The 21,061-nt window shown below is 35.2% G+C and overlaps 1 protein-coding gene and 1 pseudogene across 2 annotated transcripts; one reads left to right on the plus strand and one right to left on the minus strand.

The window, feature by feature from the left end:
- Positions 1-144: 144 nt before the first annotated feature.
- LOC145107641 (serine/threonine-protein kinase STY13-like) lies at positions 145-2,374 on the plus strand. The gene is made up of 6 exons (XM_079044575.1): positions 145-369; positions 492-624; positions 718-913; positions 1,481-1,605; positions 1,684-1,842; positions 1,919-2,374. Exons 1-6 carry the CDS (start codon positions 239-241, stop codon positions 2,231-2,233), a joined length of 1,059 nt encoding a protein of 352 aa, XP_078900701.1. The 5' UTR covers positions 145-238; the 3' UTR covers positions 2,234-2,374.
- LOC145107640 (pentatricopeptide repeat-containing protein At1g08070, chloroplastic pseudogene) lies at positions 2,047-4,813 on the minus strand (annotated as a pseudogene). The gene is made up of 2 exons (XR_013707916.1): positions 2,487-4,813; positions 2,047-2,171 (listed from the first exon to the last, which is right to left on the minus strand). The product of XR_013707916.1 is annotated as a pentatricopeptide repeat-containing protein At1g08070, chloroplastic pseudogene (transcript).
- Positions 4,814-21,061: the final 16,248 nt, after the last annotated feature.

Here is a 21,061-nt window from a genome sequence, read left to right on the forward strand (position 1 = left end):
AAGTGTTGGATCTAATCTTAGCATCATTGACTTATGATGAGTGCTGTTACCTTTTTCTGAGTACAATAAAGTACAATACTGTCCTTTGTTTTTTGGTTGCATCATCCCATGTGGCTTTAATGTAAAAGAGAGAGAAAAAGGGAGAGAGAATATATATATATACAACGTCTCAAGGTTACAAATAAAATGGTGCATTTGTGTTGACTTCATCTTACATATCTAAGAAAGAAAAAGAAAAATGGGAAGCATGGATAGTTTCTCTTCAATTGATGAGTATAGATTTGATCCCAAATGGTTGATTCATCCCGAGCATCTTTTTGTTGGGCCAAGAATTGGTGAAGGAGCTCATGCAAAGGTCTATGAAGGAAAGTAAGTAAAAAGATTCCCATACCTTCGTCAATCAATCAATCAATCAATCAATCTTGAATCTTGATTATCTGTTTTGGTTATATGACTAATGGGCAAATGGGTGATTTCCAATTCTCATTTAGATATAAAAACCAGAATGTTGCGATCAAAATCGTTCATAGAGGTGACACACCCGAAGAAATCGTGAAGAGGGAAGCTCGATTTGTGAGAGAGGTTGCTACATGGTCTAGAGTTCAACACAAGAATCTTGCAAAGGTTTGATTTTGATTTATATTTTTTGAGTTTTGTTTAAGAAAGAATAATATAAAAAAGTTGACAAATTGTTTTTTTTTTTTTTGTGTTAAATAGTTTATAGGGGCATGTAAAGAGCCTATGATGGTTATTGTTACAGAAATTTTAACGGGAGGGTCATTACGTAAATATATGTTGAATAAAAGACCGGGGTGTTTGGATATGCATGTTGCTATTGGTTTTGCACTTGATATTGCTCGTGCTATGGAGTGTTTGCATTCTCATGGAATCATTCATCGCGATCTAAAGCCTGGTAAGTTTTGAATCCGTTGGAATTGAAAAAAAAGAAAAACTGTTTGTTTTGTCTGATGGAATGGAATTTATCATTCCCGAAGGAAATATGATTCCTTCGTTTATCACGCGGGAGGTGTTCTTTTTCATTCCATCATGGAATGAAAAAAGAAAAGTTGTTTATTTTGCTTGATGGAATCAAATGAATTATTGATCATGGAAATGATTCCTAACCTGTTTTTTGAATTATAAAACTTTCAATGACACGAATCCTTATCAATAATTTCATGATTTTAGTTAAATTGTAATTTTATTTTTCAAAAAATTTACTAGAAAAATATTTTTTTATCCCTTTTATCGTGTTTAATTTTTTTAGTTGTGTAAAATATAAATTCTATAATATTAAAAAAAAATTCATATGAAATCATTTCATTCCGACAAGCCAACCAAACAAGATTATGGATTCATGGAATGTAATGACTCATTCCATTACCTTGGTGATTCCATTCCATTCCATGGAACTAAACATACCCATGGCTAATGATCTCTATTAAATCCTACAATTAATTTAATTTCTAATTTTCTACAGAAAACTTGGTGTTGACAAAAGATCAAAGAACATTAAAACTTGTAGATTTTGGATTAGCAAGAGAAGAGACAGTTACAGAGATGATGACAGCTGAAACAGGGACATATCGTTGGATGGCTCCAGAGGTAATTTTTTTAATCTTTTTTTTTTCTTTTTTTTTATCAAAGATAAAGATTTTAAATGTTTTTTTTATTTTTCAATAGTTATATAGCACTGTGACACTAAGGCAAGGAGAAAAGAAGCATTACAACCAGAAAGTAGATGCTTATAGCTTTGCAATTGTATTATGGGAACTTTTACACAACAGACTACCCTTTGAGGGTATGTCCAACCTCCAAGCTGCTTATGCTGCAGCTTTCAAGGTAAAATACTAACTTCATCATTTCTCCTAAAGGGCAAAATAGTAATATTTACTTGCTTTTTTTTTATCTTTTTCAGAATGTGAGGCCAAGTTTGGAAGATCTACCAGAAGATTTAGCAATGATTCTGAGTTCATGTTGGATGGAGGATCCAGATGCTCGACCAAACTTCAGTCAAATCATACAAATGTTGTTACATTATTTTTCGACCATTTTGCCCTCCAAACCCATACTTCCTTCTCGCCTTTTTGTTAATGAAAATGCCCCCATGTCTCCAGAATCTCCAGGGACAAGTGCTTTAATGGCAGTCTGCAATTTTACAGGGGATACCCCTAGAGAAATGGAACATAATAAGCCAAAAGGTTTCTTTTTCTGTTTTAACCAGTGCTATTAATGCCCAAATCACAAGGTGATCAAGTATGAACGTGTATTTTTTATAAACGTGTGGTGTTTTTCTAAGAAAAATGCAAACTTTATCATCTTGTAAAAATTATTCAGCTCTGGGTTATAATGTTATATGATATAGATGTTGTCATTTGATGTGTTTTGGTTCTATATTTACCATTTTAAACAAGTTTTTGACAAAAGATATGATAAAATTTCTGTTCAATAAGACTAAAAAGTGAAATAAAGTGTCACAAACTCACAATTTTTCACCAGTAATCATTGCAAGAACACAATCCATCTTTGAAATGATGAAACCGAGTTCGATCCCTAACAATTATCTCTCTATTATAAACTTTTGAAATCATTTTTGTTGCTTCATGACAATCATTACACACCCGAAGATTCTTTGAAACCCTAATAGGGGTACCAATGGAAGTCTTAATAAGTCCAAAAGCAATTGCTAATTTCTCACTATGATGAGACACCGATGTTTCTTTATCATATTCTTCTGCCTCCAATCTTGCATCTTCTATATTCATCACATAACCAGCCAACTTTATCCCCTTCATCATCTTTTCAGTAGCTGCATATATTTTCTCAGACTCAAAATTCGCATCATCTTCAGCAAAAAACTCATGAATGACACCATTGACTTCAATTGAGCTACAACCTGGAGTTTTTTTAATAACACCCTTTTCTTTCATCTCTCTTCTTACCCTAAATGCATCTTCTAACCTACCAACTGATGCATAGATGCTAGATAGAAGTAAATAATCTCCACTATGAACAGTTTCCAAATCCATTATCTTCTTCAATGACTCTTCTCCAATTCCAACGTTTTTATAAACTTTGCATGATGCCAATAATGTCCTCCAGATAAGTGCATTTGGCTTCATGTTCATTGGCATGTTTTGTATAAATTGATAAGCCTCCTCCAATAATCCAGCTCTCCCTAACATATCAACCATGCAACCATAATGCTCGATTTTTGGTTCTATATCAAAATCTTTAATCATACTTGCAAACAACTCACGACCTTTTTTAACTAAACCTGAGTGACTACAAGCAGAAAGAACACCAATGAAAGTTATATCATTTGGTTGTATATGTTTGGTCAACATCAGGTCAAAGTATTTGAGAGCTGTGTCCCCTTGTCCATTGCTTGCAAGACCTTGAATGAGTACACTCCATGACAATACATTCTTTCTTGCCATTTTTTTAAAGACTTCAATTGAGTTATCAATAGAGCCACATTTTGCATAAAAATGTAATAAAGCAGTTCCGAGTGTTACTGTAAGTGGTAATTTTTTCTTGTTTATATAGAAATGGACCCATTTACCCATTGCTAAAGCTCCAAGTTCAGCACATGAAGAAAGGACACTGACCATGGTGACCTCATTGGGTTCAATGTTAGCTTTTTGCATGTCATGGAATAGGGAAAGTGCTTCTTTGCATCTATTTGATTGGTTGTAGCCAGATATCATTGCACTCCAAGCAACCACATCCTTATGTGACATTTGATTAAACAAACTTCGAGCTTTATCCACATGCCCACATTTAGCATACATGTCAACAAGAGAAGTGATTAAAGTGGGATTCCTTTTGAGCCCATTTGCTTCTATATAGTCTTTGATCCATTCCCCTAACTTCAAAGCACCAACACGTCCACATGCTGTCAAAACACTAACTAAAGTGACCTCATCAAACTTCGTATCTGTTTCAAGCATGTAGTGAAACAAATCAACAGCTTCTTTCCAGCACCCACTCTTTGTATAACCAGAAAACAACGCATTCCATGCAAAAATGTCTCTTTCAGACATTTCATCAAACACCTTGCGAGCAATCCCAGCTTGCCCACAGTTTGCATACATTTTGATCAGACCATTCTCGGCAAACCCAGACGATCTGTATCCCAATTTCATAAGCTGACCGTGAATTTGTTTCCCCTCCTCCAAAGCTCGTAATCTTGAGCAAGCTTTTAAAACACAAGGAAAGGTAAACTCGTCTGGCTCCACCGACGTTTCCTTCATTTTCTTGAACATAAGAACAGCTTCATGAGAGAAATTTTTCAAAGTCAGGCCCCTTATCATGATGTTGTATGCAGATGAATTGGGCTCGTTTAACTTCTCGAAAACAGAGATGGCATAATCCATAGGTTGGTGACGCAGGAGGATGGCAGCGGATTCTAGGAAGTTTTCCGCCACCGACGGACTGCTGATGAAACGGGTTTTGATGAGATGGGCATGAATTTGGTGGAGGTCTCTTACAGTCTTGCATTGTTCAAGAATCAGTGGTTTAGGATTATCAGGGAATTGAGTGATTATTATAGGTTTTGTGGTGGTTATTTTGGCGGGAGAGATGGAAACTGCAACAGCCATTATCCTTTCTTGTTTCAATCTTGAGAAACAAGAATTATAATTTCTAAAGCTCGAATCTTTAGGGGGTGTTTGGACCCTCCATGGAAATCCTACATCTAATTCCGATTTTTAAGTAACAATAATTATTTTCAAAATATTTACACTAAAACGGATGCCTTTTATTGGATAATACGTATACATGATATACTTGATATAGCTTCGAAATCAAGATAACGCAACACCAAAGGCAACAAAGGAATAAACGTGCATATCATTTACCACTCATGTCCAACCAATTTATTCCATTGCCATGCCACCATATGATCAAAAAAGAATTCGATTCAATAGTGACAACCCGTCTTTTCCAAACCATATTCGCAATGACTACATCCTCTCAAGTGTTTATAAATATCTTAGAATTATCATAACCACAATTATACTTCACACAAACAAGAAAAACAATGTCTAGAAGCTTAAACCATGGTTATGGTTTCAACAACCGTATGAACATGCGTAGGGATCCTATAATCACCTATGATGTTCCTCAATCCAGCAACATCCACTTGGTATTTGATGATGATCGTGTCATGTTTGAGGATGAGCGCCCTATTGTTGGCTACCCGCATCGTGTTGCCTTTGAGGAACATCATGAGCGCCCTGTTGTTGGCTACCCGAACCGTGTTGTCTTTGAGGAACATCATGCTAGTCCCGTGCATAAAAATCACCGACATGGCTCAATAGAGCCACGCAAGCAAGTCCACTTTGTTGAGCATGATGAGAGGGTTATTGAATCGGTTGATAACTTTGGAAATCAAAAAGTTTATAAGGAAAGTGTTGATAGTGAAGCTGACGGGTTCATCACACGAAAGCATAAGAACTTTGAGTTGAACAAGTTTGGAACATTTAATTATTTATATTAACATGGATGAAGTTTGGATTGTGTTTTAATATGGATTGTGTAATGTTTGTATTTCCTGTCTTATTTATCTAAATAAGGAGCAATTTGTTTGTTCCTATGTTGTTTTCATCCTAGCCATGTATTGTAAGATATTTGGTATTGAATTTAAAGATATTTTATTAGTATAGAAGTGCACGCCAATTGAGCAGAAGTATGTTTAAAATGATGAAGACCACAAAATGATGAAGACCACGCAAAAAAGAATCAGAGTCAATGAACAAGTGAATACAAGGGAGGGGGGCGATATGATTAGTTGTCGCAAAGAATGGGATTGAGATGGGAGTAGATGTTATAGGTAAGGGCAATGGCGGAGCTAGTTTTGGCGTTGGGGTAAAACTGAATCCCCAAAATAAAATTTATATATTAAATTTTATATATTAATTTCTTATATGTAAACAAGTTTAACTATCTTGCACCCCCAACTCGAAAACTTATACCTTATTGCGTGTTTTTTTTTTCTAAAAAATAATTGCATGACAGAAAACCTATGAAAATAAAAATCCAAATCATGAAATAAATTCTTTACAACTCCTAACGCTAGCATTAGATTAAATACTATGATAAAAAAAAGTTTATTATATTTTAATCCAAAAATACTACAAATTCTAACCATTATCATCGAATGTACTATAATTTCTATAAAACCTAACAAATAAATTAACAAAAAGGTACCACAAAACATTAAAAACTAAAACTCTAACCTTACAATCTGTTGTCACCGTCAAAAGGTCATGTTGTTTTGACGAGAACCGTCTCCTATTACCCTTCTTCTCGTCTTGACAGAATTAACATGTGGCTTGCAAAGTCACCGTATATGTAATCACTCTCTATAACTTTCATAACCTCTCTCTCTCTCTCTCTCTCTCTCTCTATATATATATATATATATATATATATATATATATATATATATATATATATATATATAAAATTCACTTTTTGCTTCTCTATTTTTTGAAATAGAAAATAAAGCACATCTTATTCATGTAATTAATTTACTTTCTATAATAATATTTGTATCATAACATTTTTATTAACTTATTAATTTGTGTATAATTAGTCTTTTAGATTGTTAATATTATATGTGTGTAATGATTTTGGACATAATTATAAATTTTGTTATAAAAAAAACACCTCATTAATTTTATGAATAAAATGTAATGAATGAATCAAACTCGTAAATAATAACTATAAGTTTTGATTTCCGTTGTTGAGAGACTAGAGAAGAGAACAAGAGCAGTTTTTCATCATCAATTAGATAGTTTTTTTGTTAAAGAATGAAATTTCAAAAGGTTTTATATTTTTCATCCATATTCAAGTACTATTCTAAATTTTTATTATTTTTGTACATTCATATTAAAATTTCTAGCTCCGCCACTGGATAAGAATATCATTGGGAGGAATGTTGCAATGTGTTTATGATAATAAGGTTGGTGGGTGTGGAAGTGGTATGACTCGACACACGATGGAAATGTCACATTTATATGATCGAACGAAATGTCGGGATTAAACAAAAATTAATTAATACCCACCCATGCTTAACGATTAGTATTTGGTGAAGACAGTTGAAACTAACTAAAATTAACCTTGCGAAGAGTAAAGTGTCCCTACAAATGTCTATCACAAGTTATATGTGGCAGAAAAAACCTACGGTTTTATCGCGAGTTTACATATACTATTTAGCGACTTTTGTGGTTATTTTGTTATAATCTTAAAAAATATAGTTGTATAGAGATACACTTCTATTTTACATTCTCATTTTTTATGCATAACTCAATAATAAAACACTAAATACGTGTACTAATCATTAATACCAAATTTGATGTTAGAGTTTTTTTTTTTTTTTTTGGATATTTTAATTATTCAAACTTAAACTTTTATACATTTTAATATATCAAATGCATGATAATATCGCAATATTTTAAATTAGATTGATATTAAACTTACTATGTATATTAAATCTGTTTTCTATATTTTAAACTTATATAATAACTTAGATATTAATGATTAAAAGCACAATAGATATGTAAATAAATCACATATTTGATATTTACGACAATATCAATAATTTAATAATTAACTTTTCAAAAACTTCTATTTTTTTATTTTTGTAGTATGGCTTTTCTAGGGAAAATGACTCTTGAGGGTAATTAACTTTTGCGTTTGTACTCATTTGTTCAATTTCCTTTTTTTTGTATTCAATATATCATCGAACTTGTTGTTTGTGTTCACCATAACCCTTTGACCGACTATCACAGGTCAAAAGCCGGTCAAAAGGGTTATGGTGAACGCAAACAACAAGTTCGATGGTATATTGAATACAAAAAAAAGGGACCAAATGAGTACAAACGCAAAAGTTAATTACCCTCAAGAGTCATTTTTCTGCTTTTCTATTAACCTTTTCGGGGAAAAATAATTAATTTGTCATTATTTATTTAAAAATATAAATAAACCCTTCTTATATACTTTGTAATATTTTAAATACGCATTTTAAAAATAACATTAGTTGACACTAATATTTAAAAAAAATAAAAACAATAAAATATTATGTGATCGTAATGTTTTTTAATCTTAAATAGTTGTCTAATTTTAAAAGTTTGAAAAAAAATTATGATATATTTTTTATAATTATTTTTATTTTTATATTTAGATAAATAGATTTAATGATCAAACAACAATAAAAATTAAGTATATGGATTTAACTAATGTGTAAAATGAAACATCTTTGAAGAAATTTATGAGTCAACCACCACCAGAGAACCTAAAGTTGGAACTAGTACTCTACACAAGGTTGAAAAACATGTTGAGCCTTAGAAAATGGTTACCGAGAAATGTGACATAGTTTCACCTTTTGTCATTCGGTCTAATAGATTACATCATAAACCATAAAGATATGGATTATTCATATATGATGATAATGAGTTAATGGTAGATGATAGTAAACATATCAGCTATTAGGAGGCCATGATAGAACCAGTGTATGCTAATGAAAATAGGGTATGGACAGTGTGGTGTAATCAGTATACGATAATTAAGTATGGGACTTGGTTGATAGATTGCCTACTGTAACCAATTAGGATATAAATGGGTCTTAAAAATGAAGACCGATATTGATGAGAAGGTACACACATATAAGGCGTGACTGATTACAAAATGATACACTAAAACTCAAGGAGTTTATTATGAGGAAACATTTTCTGCTAGTAGAAATGATAAAAATCTATCAGGATAATGATTGTCATAGCAACATTTTATGATTATGATTATGAATATGGAAAATGGATGTAAAAACCACTTTCCTAAACGAAAACAAACTTACATAGGATGTGTTCGTGACACAACCTGATGGTTTTGTACATGCCAGGTATCCAAACAAAAAGTGTAAGCTTCAGATGACCATTTGTTGACTCAAAACAAGCATCTCGAAGTTGGAAATCTGGAATCACTATATAACATCCCCATTTTTACGGTCATTTTTAAAATTTTTATTTATGCTTATTTTTAAAACATAGTATTTCTTTTGTTGCGAAATTGGTCCCAAAAATAATATTTCAATGTGAGATAATATTAACATTAAACATTTCCGAAGAAATGTTCGATATTGATATTCTTTCAGAACATGGGATGTCATAACTGATACAAAACATAAGCAGAAACACACATTGCATTAATTTACACTAATGATCTACATCTCCTTTAATCTCTTAGTGTAATGTATCCTAGCATCGATTCCTGTGATACAAATTAACTAAGTGGGTCAGGTTGGGAAACCTGGTGAGTACATAGGGTTTTAAACCCACAAACCTATAGTTAATATGTTTAATCAGCAAACAAACAATTAACCCAATTACACATCCCCGCTTTCTTATGTATTCTTCCCTAAGGGGTTATCCTAGGGGTCATCACCTACATCGCGTTTACCTATCATCGCCCACATCGCATTTCCTTGTGTGTTTGTTGTTAAGGACTTTTCCTAAGGATCATCGCCTACATCGCATAGACAGTAATGTTTCGGGGATTACTCCCCCAATATGTGTCCAAAGGGTTAGAGTATCATCATATGAATACGTAGTTACTACATCGCTTGAACTCGTAAATCATCACCTACAGGTTATGAGCCTGTCAGTGTTTCCACATGACTTGTTTAGATTAGTCAGTGGTCGCCATCTATACTGTGGTATATGACTACATCGCAACATCGCAAGTCAAGGCTAGGGCATCTCCTAGTCATCTCCTATTTATCATCACCTATCTACCATCATCTATCTATCATCACCTATCTATCATCTCCTATCTACCATAACCTATTACTACCCAATACATATCTATAAATGTATAATACTTATATAATTAAATCAGTTAAATATCATCTCATAATATCTTATCTAACACATAATATTCTTAGCATAGATAATAAGCACATAAGCATAAAATTATTTAGATATTTCATATCTATTTGTAAGATGAAAGTAATTATGCACTCACTTGTTAAAGTGGATGATTGGAAAGTTGGGCAGCGCTTCGCTTTAGCACTTGGCTTTTCCTTTGATATGACATAGGTTCAATTATTTTTAAGTCTTAGATTACCTCTTATTACTAATTAATAGTCTAGATCCCTCAACAATCTTAGTGTCTACTGATCTATAGCTGATAAGAGACAACCGGGTATGATCATATCGGAGGTAGGGTCCGTTTGGTATACAAAGTATACCGTTTACAAATCCCACTTTAAACACATCACTAAATCTAGCCTAGAAATTATCACCGTAAGTAGATCAATCAGTAATATGACGTTGGAATCACTGATAAATCTTAATTATAAGATCATAATAATGGTTATGACTATAATTAAAAGTTACACTTGAATAAAATAAGTGTAGTTTAACTTACAGAGTAATCTAGTGAAAATTGGGAAATTGTACGGACATAATCTCGATCTGGGAGTTTCTACTCTCTGGCTATCTGACCGTCGCAGGGCTTCACCGAAGGGGCCGGAAATTTGGGAGTAAAAGGGACTAAAAGCTAGAAGGTACTTCAGAGACTTTCTATAACACCCGGAATCTTGAGGAACAATTGTTGGGAATAAATCCCCTTTTGAGGATTGGACACGGCGTATTGGAGGAACCAACACGGCGTGTCGAGATAAGAAGAAGCATAACTTTCATTAAGGTCAACACGGCGTGTTGCCCCTTGGAACACGGCGTGTTGACGGCTGGAATGAAAACCCAATATTTCGGGTTTTTCTCCCTAATTAAAGGAATAAGGAGGCTAGGGTTTGTCCATCCTCAACCCCTCGTGCCCTGAAAGAAACCCTAATAATCTTCCTCCACTTTTAGAGCTAGTTTTGGTGCTTTTGAAGCTAAAGACGGAAGAATGAGGAGGAAGGAAGCAAAGATCAAGCAAGCAAGTCCCCATTCTCCATCTTGGCACTCTTCTGGACTTTTGTAAGTGTCCAAGACTCGATTTTATCATTCCAAGTTGTTAGATCTTGAGTTTTGTCCCTTTAACTTCTTGTTCTTGAATGATGGAATGGTTAGATCTCATAAAGTTTGCAACTTTATGAATCTCCGGGTCAAGGTGACTTAGTAGTGTTTTGGATCTGGATTATAATCAAGTTTTGATGTCATACATAGATATTAGGTCATAAAACCCCAATTTGACCTAATATGGGTTCAATACATGCATTGGACATGTATGTCTATAAAGCACCAACCTTTGGGATGGTTTTGGTGTTTGAGTCACTTCTAGAAAGGATGGAATTCAGACTTTGAGGATTAAGTGCTTGTTGGTTAAGCTCTTGCATTATTAAGCTTTATGGATTGAGTTTTTAACCTTTTTGGGTAGTCCTAATGGATACAGTGGGAAACTTTATCCTTCTGGACTACATTATGGACTATATATGAGCTTTGGAGCTCTTGGAACCGAAGAAAACAACTTAATGTATTAAGTTATTGGAACTTCGGCAAACACGGCGTGTTTCTAAGTCAACACGGTGTGTTGGCTGGGGCTTTCCCGACTGTTTGGATGTCGTCGGAGCACAACGTGGCCAAGGGGCAACACGGTGTGTTTGGTCAACATGGACAGTTGACTTTGACTTTGACCATAAGTTTGATCAGGGTTGACCATGGGATATTTTGGGCCATATTTGGGCCTTAGGTGTTCAATTGGAATTTGGACTTTTGGATTTTTGAATTGGGCCTTGGCTTTGGGCCAAGTTATGAAGAGGGTAAAAAGGTCTTTTACCCTAGTTTGGACACTTAGTGTGGGTTGGATCCGATTATTGATGGATGATTAACCTGTGATTGATAGCGTGGGGATTCTTGCGGACCAACAGCCAGAGATTCTTTCTGTGAGATTCGGCAGTGCGAGGTAAGTCTCCTCACTGTACTATGGGTCGAAGGCACCAATGCCGACCCATTTGGTTTATGTTTTATAGGAAGACCATGGGGTGGCCCTTGCCATTTGTATGAAAGACCAAGAGGTGGCTCCTGTAAAATCTATATGAAAGACCAAAGTTTGGACTCTGGCAGTGAAGTAGATAAGTAGTTGTAGATTGTATGTTAGTTGTCTTTGTGATGCTTGCATGGAAGACCAGGAGGTGGCTCCTGGAACTTGTCTGTAAGACCCAAGGTTTGGTCCCTGGCCTGGCAATGAAAGACCATGATATGGCTCGTGGCATAATGGCAAGACTATGGTTGACACATAGCACCTCCTATTGCATGTTTGACAAGTATGACTCGTATGTTATGTATGGTATGTGGTATTTGGGGAAATCACTAAGATTTGTGTTTACAGTTGTTGTTTATGGTTTTCAGGTACTTTCGGTTCGAAAGGGAAGGACCCGGCTTGATCGCAGCGCATACACCCATATTTTCCGCAACTTTAAGATTTTGGGATTATACTCTGATAACTGCATTTATTATAAAATACATTTAAGAGTTTGGATAAATGATAAATGAGTGTTTTGGTTGTTTTAAAAATGAAATTTTTACCTTCGTATTTTGGGATGTTACAAATTTGAAGGAAATTCGATGTGAAAAATGACTGAAATCCGAGATCTATATATAGGTGAAAATGAGTGTGCGCCACACATAGATAAGGTGCGCGTCGCGCATCTAGTGGGAAGAAGGTGACGTGTTGCCTTTTGCGTGGTGTCACGTGTCGCATTTTGGGTGGTGTGTCAGTGTGCGTCGCGCATGCTATCGGTGCACGTGGTTGCGCGTGAAATTTTCTGTTTTCTTAGAAAATTCATTACTTGTTCATATGAGCTCCGTTTTCGACGAGTTTTATATCCATGCGTAGCTATCGACTAGATCTATAACTGTCATTTAGACTCTGTCGACTAATTTTGTTTTTATGTTTAATGTTATATTTTTAACAGTCATAGACAGTTAAAATCCGTTAAAAATTCATAACTTTCTCGTCCGACGTCCGTTCTCGACTGTCTTTATATTGTCGGGTTTTGATATGGGCATATTTAGTCATATAATTCATGCATTATCGTAATACTTTATGTTGTTTTTGTCTCAAATATTGAACAAAATGTACTTAATTAGTTTAAAATCTCATTTCAGCAACAAAGACATGCTCGGAAGGAAAAGGAAGCTGAATTGGCGATTGGAAGCTTGGATCTTGTATTTTGAAGAAAGAAGGATGTTGTTGGACAGCTTGACCCCTCGTTAGTGTTTTAGCCATATCTCATGACTCGTAACTCTGATTGACGAGATTCAAAATGTTCTGAAAACTAGACACAATTTCGGACGACTTTAATGTTTTGAGAAAATATTTATTCCAAACGAACACGTCGTGCTTAATAGAACCTTCACGATTCTTGACGTTGACTTGGAGAATACAGGATTTATATGACAAATACGTCGTGTTGGGTCCTAAAACATGCCGTGTTGCGCCGTTTTTCAGAATCTATATATTTGGATCGTTTCTATTCGAAACCCTAACGTTGGCTTGGAGTTTTTAGCGACTTTTGGAAGCCAAAGACATTCTCAAGGAGCTTTGGAACTTAGAATTCGACTAGAGACTATTTTTGAAGAGATCAAAGGCAATTAATCATTACTTTTCTTAATTCTTTTGTGTGAATCATGTTTACAACATTATATTTCGTGTTTATGGTTTTATTTGTTGAAGTTATGGGCTAAAACACCATACTTCTGTTTAGAATAGATAATCTTATGACTATGTGTTGATTGAGTGGCTTTGGATTAAGTAGATTTGGTTATTTATCATGATAAGCTTGTTAAAAGATTCTTGAATGTTAATGACAATTATTTTCTGTTAATTACTAAGTATATTGAGTTGTATGAACATCTGCTTGATTGCTTGCCTCTTATGATTTTGATGACCATCAAGATTGTAAGCCTAGTGTTGTGAACATAACCTAGGGTTAATTAGAAAATAAGTAAATTAATGTATGAGCATGTATGATGACCAACCATATATGATTTAATTGAACCAATCAATTTAATTAACTACCATTACAAGTCTTGCATGATTCGACTCGAATACTAGGAAGCTTGTTAGTTTAATCACTTGATCACTGCTTAAATTAACTCATTTGTTAAGGGATTACTAATAGTGAACATGAACCTAATCATATTAGAAATCAGTAATTGATGCTTGCCACGAAATCGACCATAGGAATAAGTGAATCGAATCTAAACGGGAGTCTCTTTAATATTATTGAATCTAGTTGTCTTTTGTTCCTCTTTCTAGTTGTTAATTGTTCTTGCTAAAGTGTTTAAGTAATTGCTTACATTTCTCGTCTTGTAAAACTGGAGAAAAACTCTGCATTAATTCATTGTTTAAATTAGATAATATTAGTAGTAAATTTAATTGTTTACCGTTCCTTGTGTTTGATACCCTACTTACCTTCACTAAACTGCTAATTGATAGGTACACTGTCTTCTGTGTGTTTGTTTTTGTGTTTAAGTTAATTAGGATTAAAACTAGTACATTCTACATGTATCAAGTTTTTTGCGCCGTTGCCGGGGAACGATTCTAAATAGTTAATTTTATTTTCTAATTGTTATAGATCCTTTGTGTGAGATTTATCTCATATAAAGTTACAATTTTTTCTGTTTTAATATTTATTATTATGTATTTTCCAAATCTCGATGCTCTTGATGCTTTTCTTGAGGAAGTAGTACATGAAATTGAGCAATAATATGAGAAGTATGACTCAAATGGTAATTTGAAGAAATTAGGAAGATGGTTAGATAACATCTTACCTAACAAACAAGAGCAATCTAAGTTTCAAGAGCTAATGTTAAAAGATGAAGAATTTAATCCAGAACAATATTTGGAGGAGTTGAAAAGGTTGCTAGCAGAGGGGTCAGACGAAGAACAAGAACAAGCTGAATTGCAGGAACCACGCCGTAGTTTGACCATTACCACGATGTGGCCCCTGTTTTTCCGGTTTGTGTTTCGAAGCATGGGGTGACGATTCCAACTTTGGAGAAAATTCTGAGGTACGATCCATTTATGATTAGTACCCTACCAGTTCCTACCCTTGTCAAAATTCTTGGGTTTTCTGAATTCAAGCTCGCTTGGCCAATTTTAGAAGCAAAGAGCCGAATTTTACAAATTGGTCCAAAAGAATATTCAATGCAACGTATGGATTGGCATTGATTTTATTTGAAGTTTATTAAGTTGAGAGTCCAGCTCAAGACTCGCACAAAAAGAAGCGCTTGCGGGAGGCAACCCGTCGTTTGAGTTTGCATTTCTTTTTCCTTTATCTTTCTTTTACTTTTCAATCTTATTTTATTTATGTTTGAAGTGTTTAAGACAATTTTTATTTGTTTTTTTTTATTTTGTGTTTTTGGTTCGTTTGTTTTAAAACTTCTAGTAATTAGGGGTAATATAGGAACTTTAAATTTAATGTTTGTTTTCCTTTTATTATGTAGTTTTTGTTTTTGATCTTTGCAGAAGTTAGGTTGAGAATAGAACGAGTATTTAAAGCGTGAGAGGAACAAGTGAGGGGTCGAGTCGTTAACGAGAGATTAGAAGATTTTGAGAGCAATTTTTGAGTCCGGTGATTATAATTGCAAGAAAGGGATCACGTTACAGAAGACACAAAAGGTGTATTGCATTAATACCCTTTGTGAACCAAAGAATCGTTGTTAGAGAAGGAGTAAAAATTTCACGTTTTAAACATTAAACACGCCGTGGTCATACCACAACACGGCGTGTTCCAGAAGAAAAACACGATTTTTGTCTGAATAAAAATTCAACACGACGTGTTTCCCACTACAACTCGGCGTGTTGCTACCTCAGTCAATTTTCTCGAGTCATTGATTTGATCATATTCAAGGTGGGCATTATCCACATTTATGTATTACATTTCTATGCTTTCCAAGAAGCTTTTTCCAGTTGTGTTACGAATTGTCAACCACACGAGACGTATGCCACACAAGGCATGGATGAGTTGTTCCCATGCTAAAAGTCATCTGAAGAAGGAGCTAAAAAGAAGAATTATCAACCTCGCCACTACTATCCTAGGGGAGTCCGTTCATTTTCTCCTCTTTTTACTTGTTATTTTATTTGTGCATAAAATAAAATAAGTTTGGGGTAGGGGTTGGTTACATTAGTTACATTAGAATCCTTGGCATAATTTTGAAAATTTGAACATAAATAAATAAAATTACTAGGTTAATTCAGATAATTATGGTAAAACAATTAGAATTCCATGCTAGTATTGTGTTTGATGATTCTTTGAGGACCTAAATGTTTAGTTGAGCCAATATACATTATAATGCATTGGTGGCCTCCTTTATTCTAGTGAAATCATGGAACAAAAACATAACCTTGCTTAGTTTGAGGGACGCAACAAGTTTAGCATCGTGTACTTGAAATGTATCCAGGAAAGCTTAAGTAGTCATTGCACACTAAGACTAATACCTTTAATCAATAAAGGTTGAAGTTAAAACCCCTTGCGTAAGCATATGTTTTTTAGGTTTTTAGATTTGAGTGAAAAAAGTACGTTTGAAAAAAAAAAGTGCTGAAATGTTTGAAAAAATCTACAAGTATGAAGACATGAAGAAGAGCTACAAAGTATCACAAATTCAAAGCGAAAGTGGGTAGAACTATAAATATTAAGGGTATATTATAGTTATATATAGTTAACGTTATATAGACTTAGAATATGTGATCTAGCTTCATTTCTTGTTCCTTGTTTGGTTGTGGATTTAGAGTCGGGTCATTTAATCGAAGGTCGAATATACCCAAGTTATATATAATTAGTTGTGACAACCCGAAACTTTGTCCGTTTCCGTTACGCGATTTCCGTTAATAAAATTTCGAATTCATTAACTTTTCCGTCAAACTTCTTGGTTTAGAAAATAATCTAGTTATTTATATAATTAAATTATTTACGAGTCGGAACCAAAAATCGCGCGGACACCCGAATATCTCGAAAAATCAATCAGATCTGGCCTAAGTGAGTTTACAACCGTAAACTCGTTTACGACCGTAAACTCGTTTACGGTCAGCAAAGGGTGGACCCCCCCACCACCGACCACAAAACCACTATAAATATGAGACCTCCACCTTCATTTGAACATTTATGGCCAAAAACTCTCTCCTTCTCTCTCTAAGAACCTCGACCGTAAACACCTTTTTGGTGGTGCTTTTGACTGAAAACCCACTTTCATCGATTCGATCAAGTCCCGGTAACATTCCTCAACCGAATACAAGTGTACCTCTAACACGTTATCTAACGAAATCTCTAATTTAGATACATATATATATTTATTTGATAATAGGATTCCGTTAAGTGTCACGTGCAACAACTCGAGGATCTTCATTTCAGTCAACGATTTCACAACAAGAACTGTGACTTCATACCCCTACATTTTCCGTATTTTTAATGTTTTCAGGGGGGAATACAAGCTAAACATAAATGTTTTCAAAACTCATGCAATTCTCATACTTTAACCATTTTGTACTGTGTTGAGCATAAGGGACGTTTTCACTAAAATTGCATAGTTTTCCGGATTCGTTATTCACTACGTTATACATGCAAACTATAATCGGTATAGTTTGGGATTTTATAAACATAACAAGTACAGAAACTTTCACTACTAAACATATGCACTAAGACAGAAACAGTTTACAGTTTACCTCACTACTTTATCATGGTATTCATAACTGTAATTATCACTACATACGGTATACATACGGATTTTCACTATGGTAGAACGCTACTACACTACATGTAAACTAGATTGTACGATACTGTGAGGCGCTACTTCAATACTGTACCCTTAGGTGTACAGGGATAAATCCTATCATAGTATAACCAGAGTCTCCTGGAGGGAGAGCGTGAGATTTGTGAATAGATCTATTAGGGACTGACAATCCCACACCCGAACTGCTAGCTACAGTTGGGCAGGCATGCCTAGGGTGACAAATGTCATTTAACTCGACGCCTGAAGAACGTTGGAAAGGTCTCTAGTCATATCAAGTATGGTTATACGACTCACAATATGTATAAATCACCTTTAGTTTACAACTTAACAATCTTCAACAGTTCTATTTTTACTAAATAGAACTGATACACACTACGTATACTGGCTAAAGCCAGGGCTTTTCAAACAGAACCGATTATGCAATGGTTTCACATACAAAATACTTATACCTCATGATCAGTTTTAGCTAGTCACATGAGGTAGTATTTTCGCATATCACTACAGTTTTCAGTAACGAACATTCATGGTTTTTATACGAAATCGATAACGCTACCTTTTCACTAAAGAAAATATCGGATTTTCTTGGAACCATACAGATATTCATGGTTTATTATAGAACTGATAATACTACATTTTCACTAAGGAAAATATCGTATTTTCTTGAAACTATACAAATATTTTCCGAACTCATCAATGATTTTCACTACAAACCACCGCTTATGAACTCACTAGCTTTATGCTGATACTCTTTCAAACTGCTCGTATTCTCAGGAAATCAGTAGACAGGTACTTGCTGGATTTTCGAGGAACTGGAGCAATAAGAGTTTTATGTTTATACTATACAAAGCTATTGGATGTAATTCAAACAAAGTTTCAGTCAAGTTTCAACTGATGTAAACATTTTTATTTAAGTATTCATTGTAATGGTTGTGTTGCTATGATTGCTGTTATTCATTGGTTGTGATGCTACACATGACGTCCTCCGCCCCGGAACGTTTCCGCCATCGGTTTCGGGGTGTGACATTAGTATACACTTTATAGTTATAGTAATACCTGGAACAAGTCATACAAAATACATTAATTGTTAACTCTAAGTCTCTCTTGTAGGAACTTGTATCCTTAATCTATCGTTACTAACTACATTCTCTATCTCTTATCCCTATTCTCGCTTAGATAACAATGGCTGGAGTTCGTCTACCTGGAGACCCTTACTTTCCCAATCAAGGGCAAGATGCAGAGCCAAAAGAGAATCATGAAATCCCCTTAGATGATCATTTTGCAGAAAATTTTCCTGGAGACAATGATTCCGAATTAGAAGCCTATAATCCACCACCAGTTGCCCAGAATCCTAATCCACGACAAAATTTCCAAGGCCCGACGCCTTCGTGGGCTGAGAACTTGGGTAGGTGGAGCCGAGAGCAAGGTCAACCCTTACTCTACAACGGAGACCGAAGCTTCTACAACATAAGTGAGGGAGTCTCTGCAGACAGAATTCTTCCTATCTTGGTTCATCGAGTGGCTCGAAATGTTAAGCTAGGAGTGACAACCATTCAACAAACTGTAGAGCTTGATGTGGACACGAATGCCAATACGGATCGAATTAGCAATCTTGAACTTGCTCATAACAGAGCAATGAGAGACAATGAGGCTCTGCTGCAAGAGCTAGCTGCAACTCGAGCTGAAGTCATAGAGCTCCGAGCACGCCAGACAGTGTATGAAAGACATCTGCTTAATGTGGAATGTCAGCTGGCTGAGTTGAGGGTTCGCCCGAGTGATGTCCGTCGCCAGTAGGAGATGCTCTACTTATCCTTTCTTTTGGTTTAATAAATGGATTATACTCTACTCGCTCTCTGTTTACTCATTTGGTTATAGTTAAGTCTGCGGATATGTTCTAGCGTTATTTTTCATGTTTTTCAGTACGACCGCGAAAATTTCATTTTCGGTAGGTCAGTATGATGTCGATGTTTTTCCCGGAATTTGGTGTATTGTAGACCTGTTTAGGGTCAAGTTTTCCAGACTTTATGTATTCAAGATGCCAATAAAAATTGACATGCATCTTCATACTCTTTGAAAAATAACCATTCAATTTCATATTATCATGTTGCAAGTTTTACTTGTAATAGACTTCTATTTCCAATTCATTACAAGATTCATGTTGAACTAAATATTTTAGTTCAGAGATATCAAATTCATATTCACTCTTGATATCTTACATCTTTTTATCTTTTAACTTTTATAGTAAAAGATGCCTCCTCAGAGAAATCCAAGACGTAACAATGTTAATGAAGCACCTCCACCACCTCCACCACCACCTCCTCAATTCGACGTTGTTATGTTTCAAGCAGCTGTCACGACAGTCATTGCAGCTGCCATGTCACATATCAACACCCCTGGTGCTAGTGGGTCAGGAACTGGTGCACATCTGTCTAACCATGGCGAGAGTCATGGACACTCGCGAGAGTGTACTTATAAAGATTTCTCGAACGCAAAACCCATGACCTTTAACGGGACTGGAGGATTTATGGCGTTAAAACAGTGGATTGAAAAGACAGAAGCAATTTTCGAAATCTGCTCCTGTCCAGAGAGCAGCAAAGTCAAATTCGTTGTTTGTACCTTTTCGGATAGAGCCCTAACATGGTGGAGCAGCCATGTTAAGTTACTGACTCTGGTAGTGGCTAACTCTATAAGCTGGGAGAACTTAAAGACTATGCTGATGCGCGAATACTGTCCGCGAGGAGAAATTCAGAAACTTGAGCAAGAGCTCTGGGGTCTTACAATGGTTGGTTCGGACATAACAACATATACCAATAGATTCTGTGACTTGGCAATTCTTTGTCCAGAAATGATTGCTCTGGAGAGCAAAAAGATCGAGAGATATATTTGGGGACTGTCGCCCCAGATTCAATCAAGTGTCTTAGCTTCAAGGCTTGTTACCTTTGATAGTGCCAAAGAGCTGGCACAATCTCTTATTGACCACGGAGCCCGTCAAAACTCAGTGGTTGCTGCACCAGAACAACCGGAGGTAAACAATAACAACAACAGCAGCAAGAAGAAAGGTTGGAACAAGAGGAAGGGCAAGTTTTCACAAGAATCCTCAAAGAAGCAACAACTAGTGACCGTCAATGCTGCTACTGTACCTGCTGCTATTCCTGCTACCCCTGCGCCAGCTAAGCCTTATGTTGGTAATCTCCCCAAATGCAACAAGTGCAGTTTTCACCATAACGGAAATTGTCGGGAAATGCAGTGTCGTAACTGCAACAAAAAAGGGCATACTGCCCGATTCTGTAGATCACCACCCCAACCGATTAACCAAGTACCTG

Source organism: Lactuca virosa, chromosome 4, assembly GCF_052849685.1.
Source record: "Lactuca virosa cultivar CGN04683 chromosome 4, Lactuca_virosa_CGN04683_v6, whole genome shotgun sequence".
Classification (NCBI taxonomy): domain Eukaryota; kingdom Viridiplantae; phylum Streptophyta; class Magnoliopsida; order Asterales; family Asteraceae; genus Lactuca; species Lactuca virosa.

What these genes read in the sequence shown, in the direction of transcription:
- LOC145107641 (XM_079044575.1), top strand. Translation starts at nt 239, where the DNA reads ATGGGAAGCATGGATAGTTTCTCTTCAATTGATGAGTATAGATTTGAT. An exon ending in GCAAAGGTCTATGAAGGAAA is followed by an intron (nt 370 to 491) that starts GTAAGTAAAAAG and finishes ATTCTCATTTAG; the next exon opens with ATATAAAAACCAGAATGTTG. An exon ending in CTTATGCTGCAGCTTTCAAG is followed by an intron (nt 1,843 to 1,918) that starts GTAAAATACTAA and finishes TATCTTTTTCAG; the next exon opens with AATGTGAGGCCAAGTTTGGA.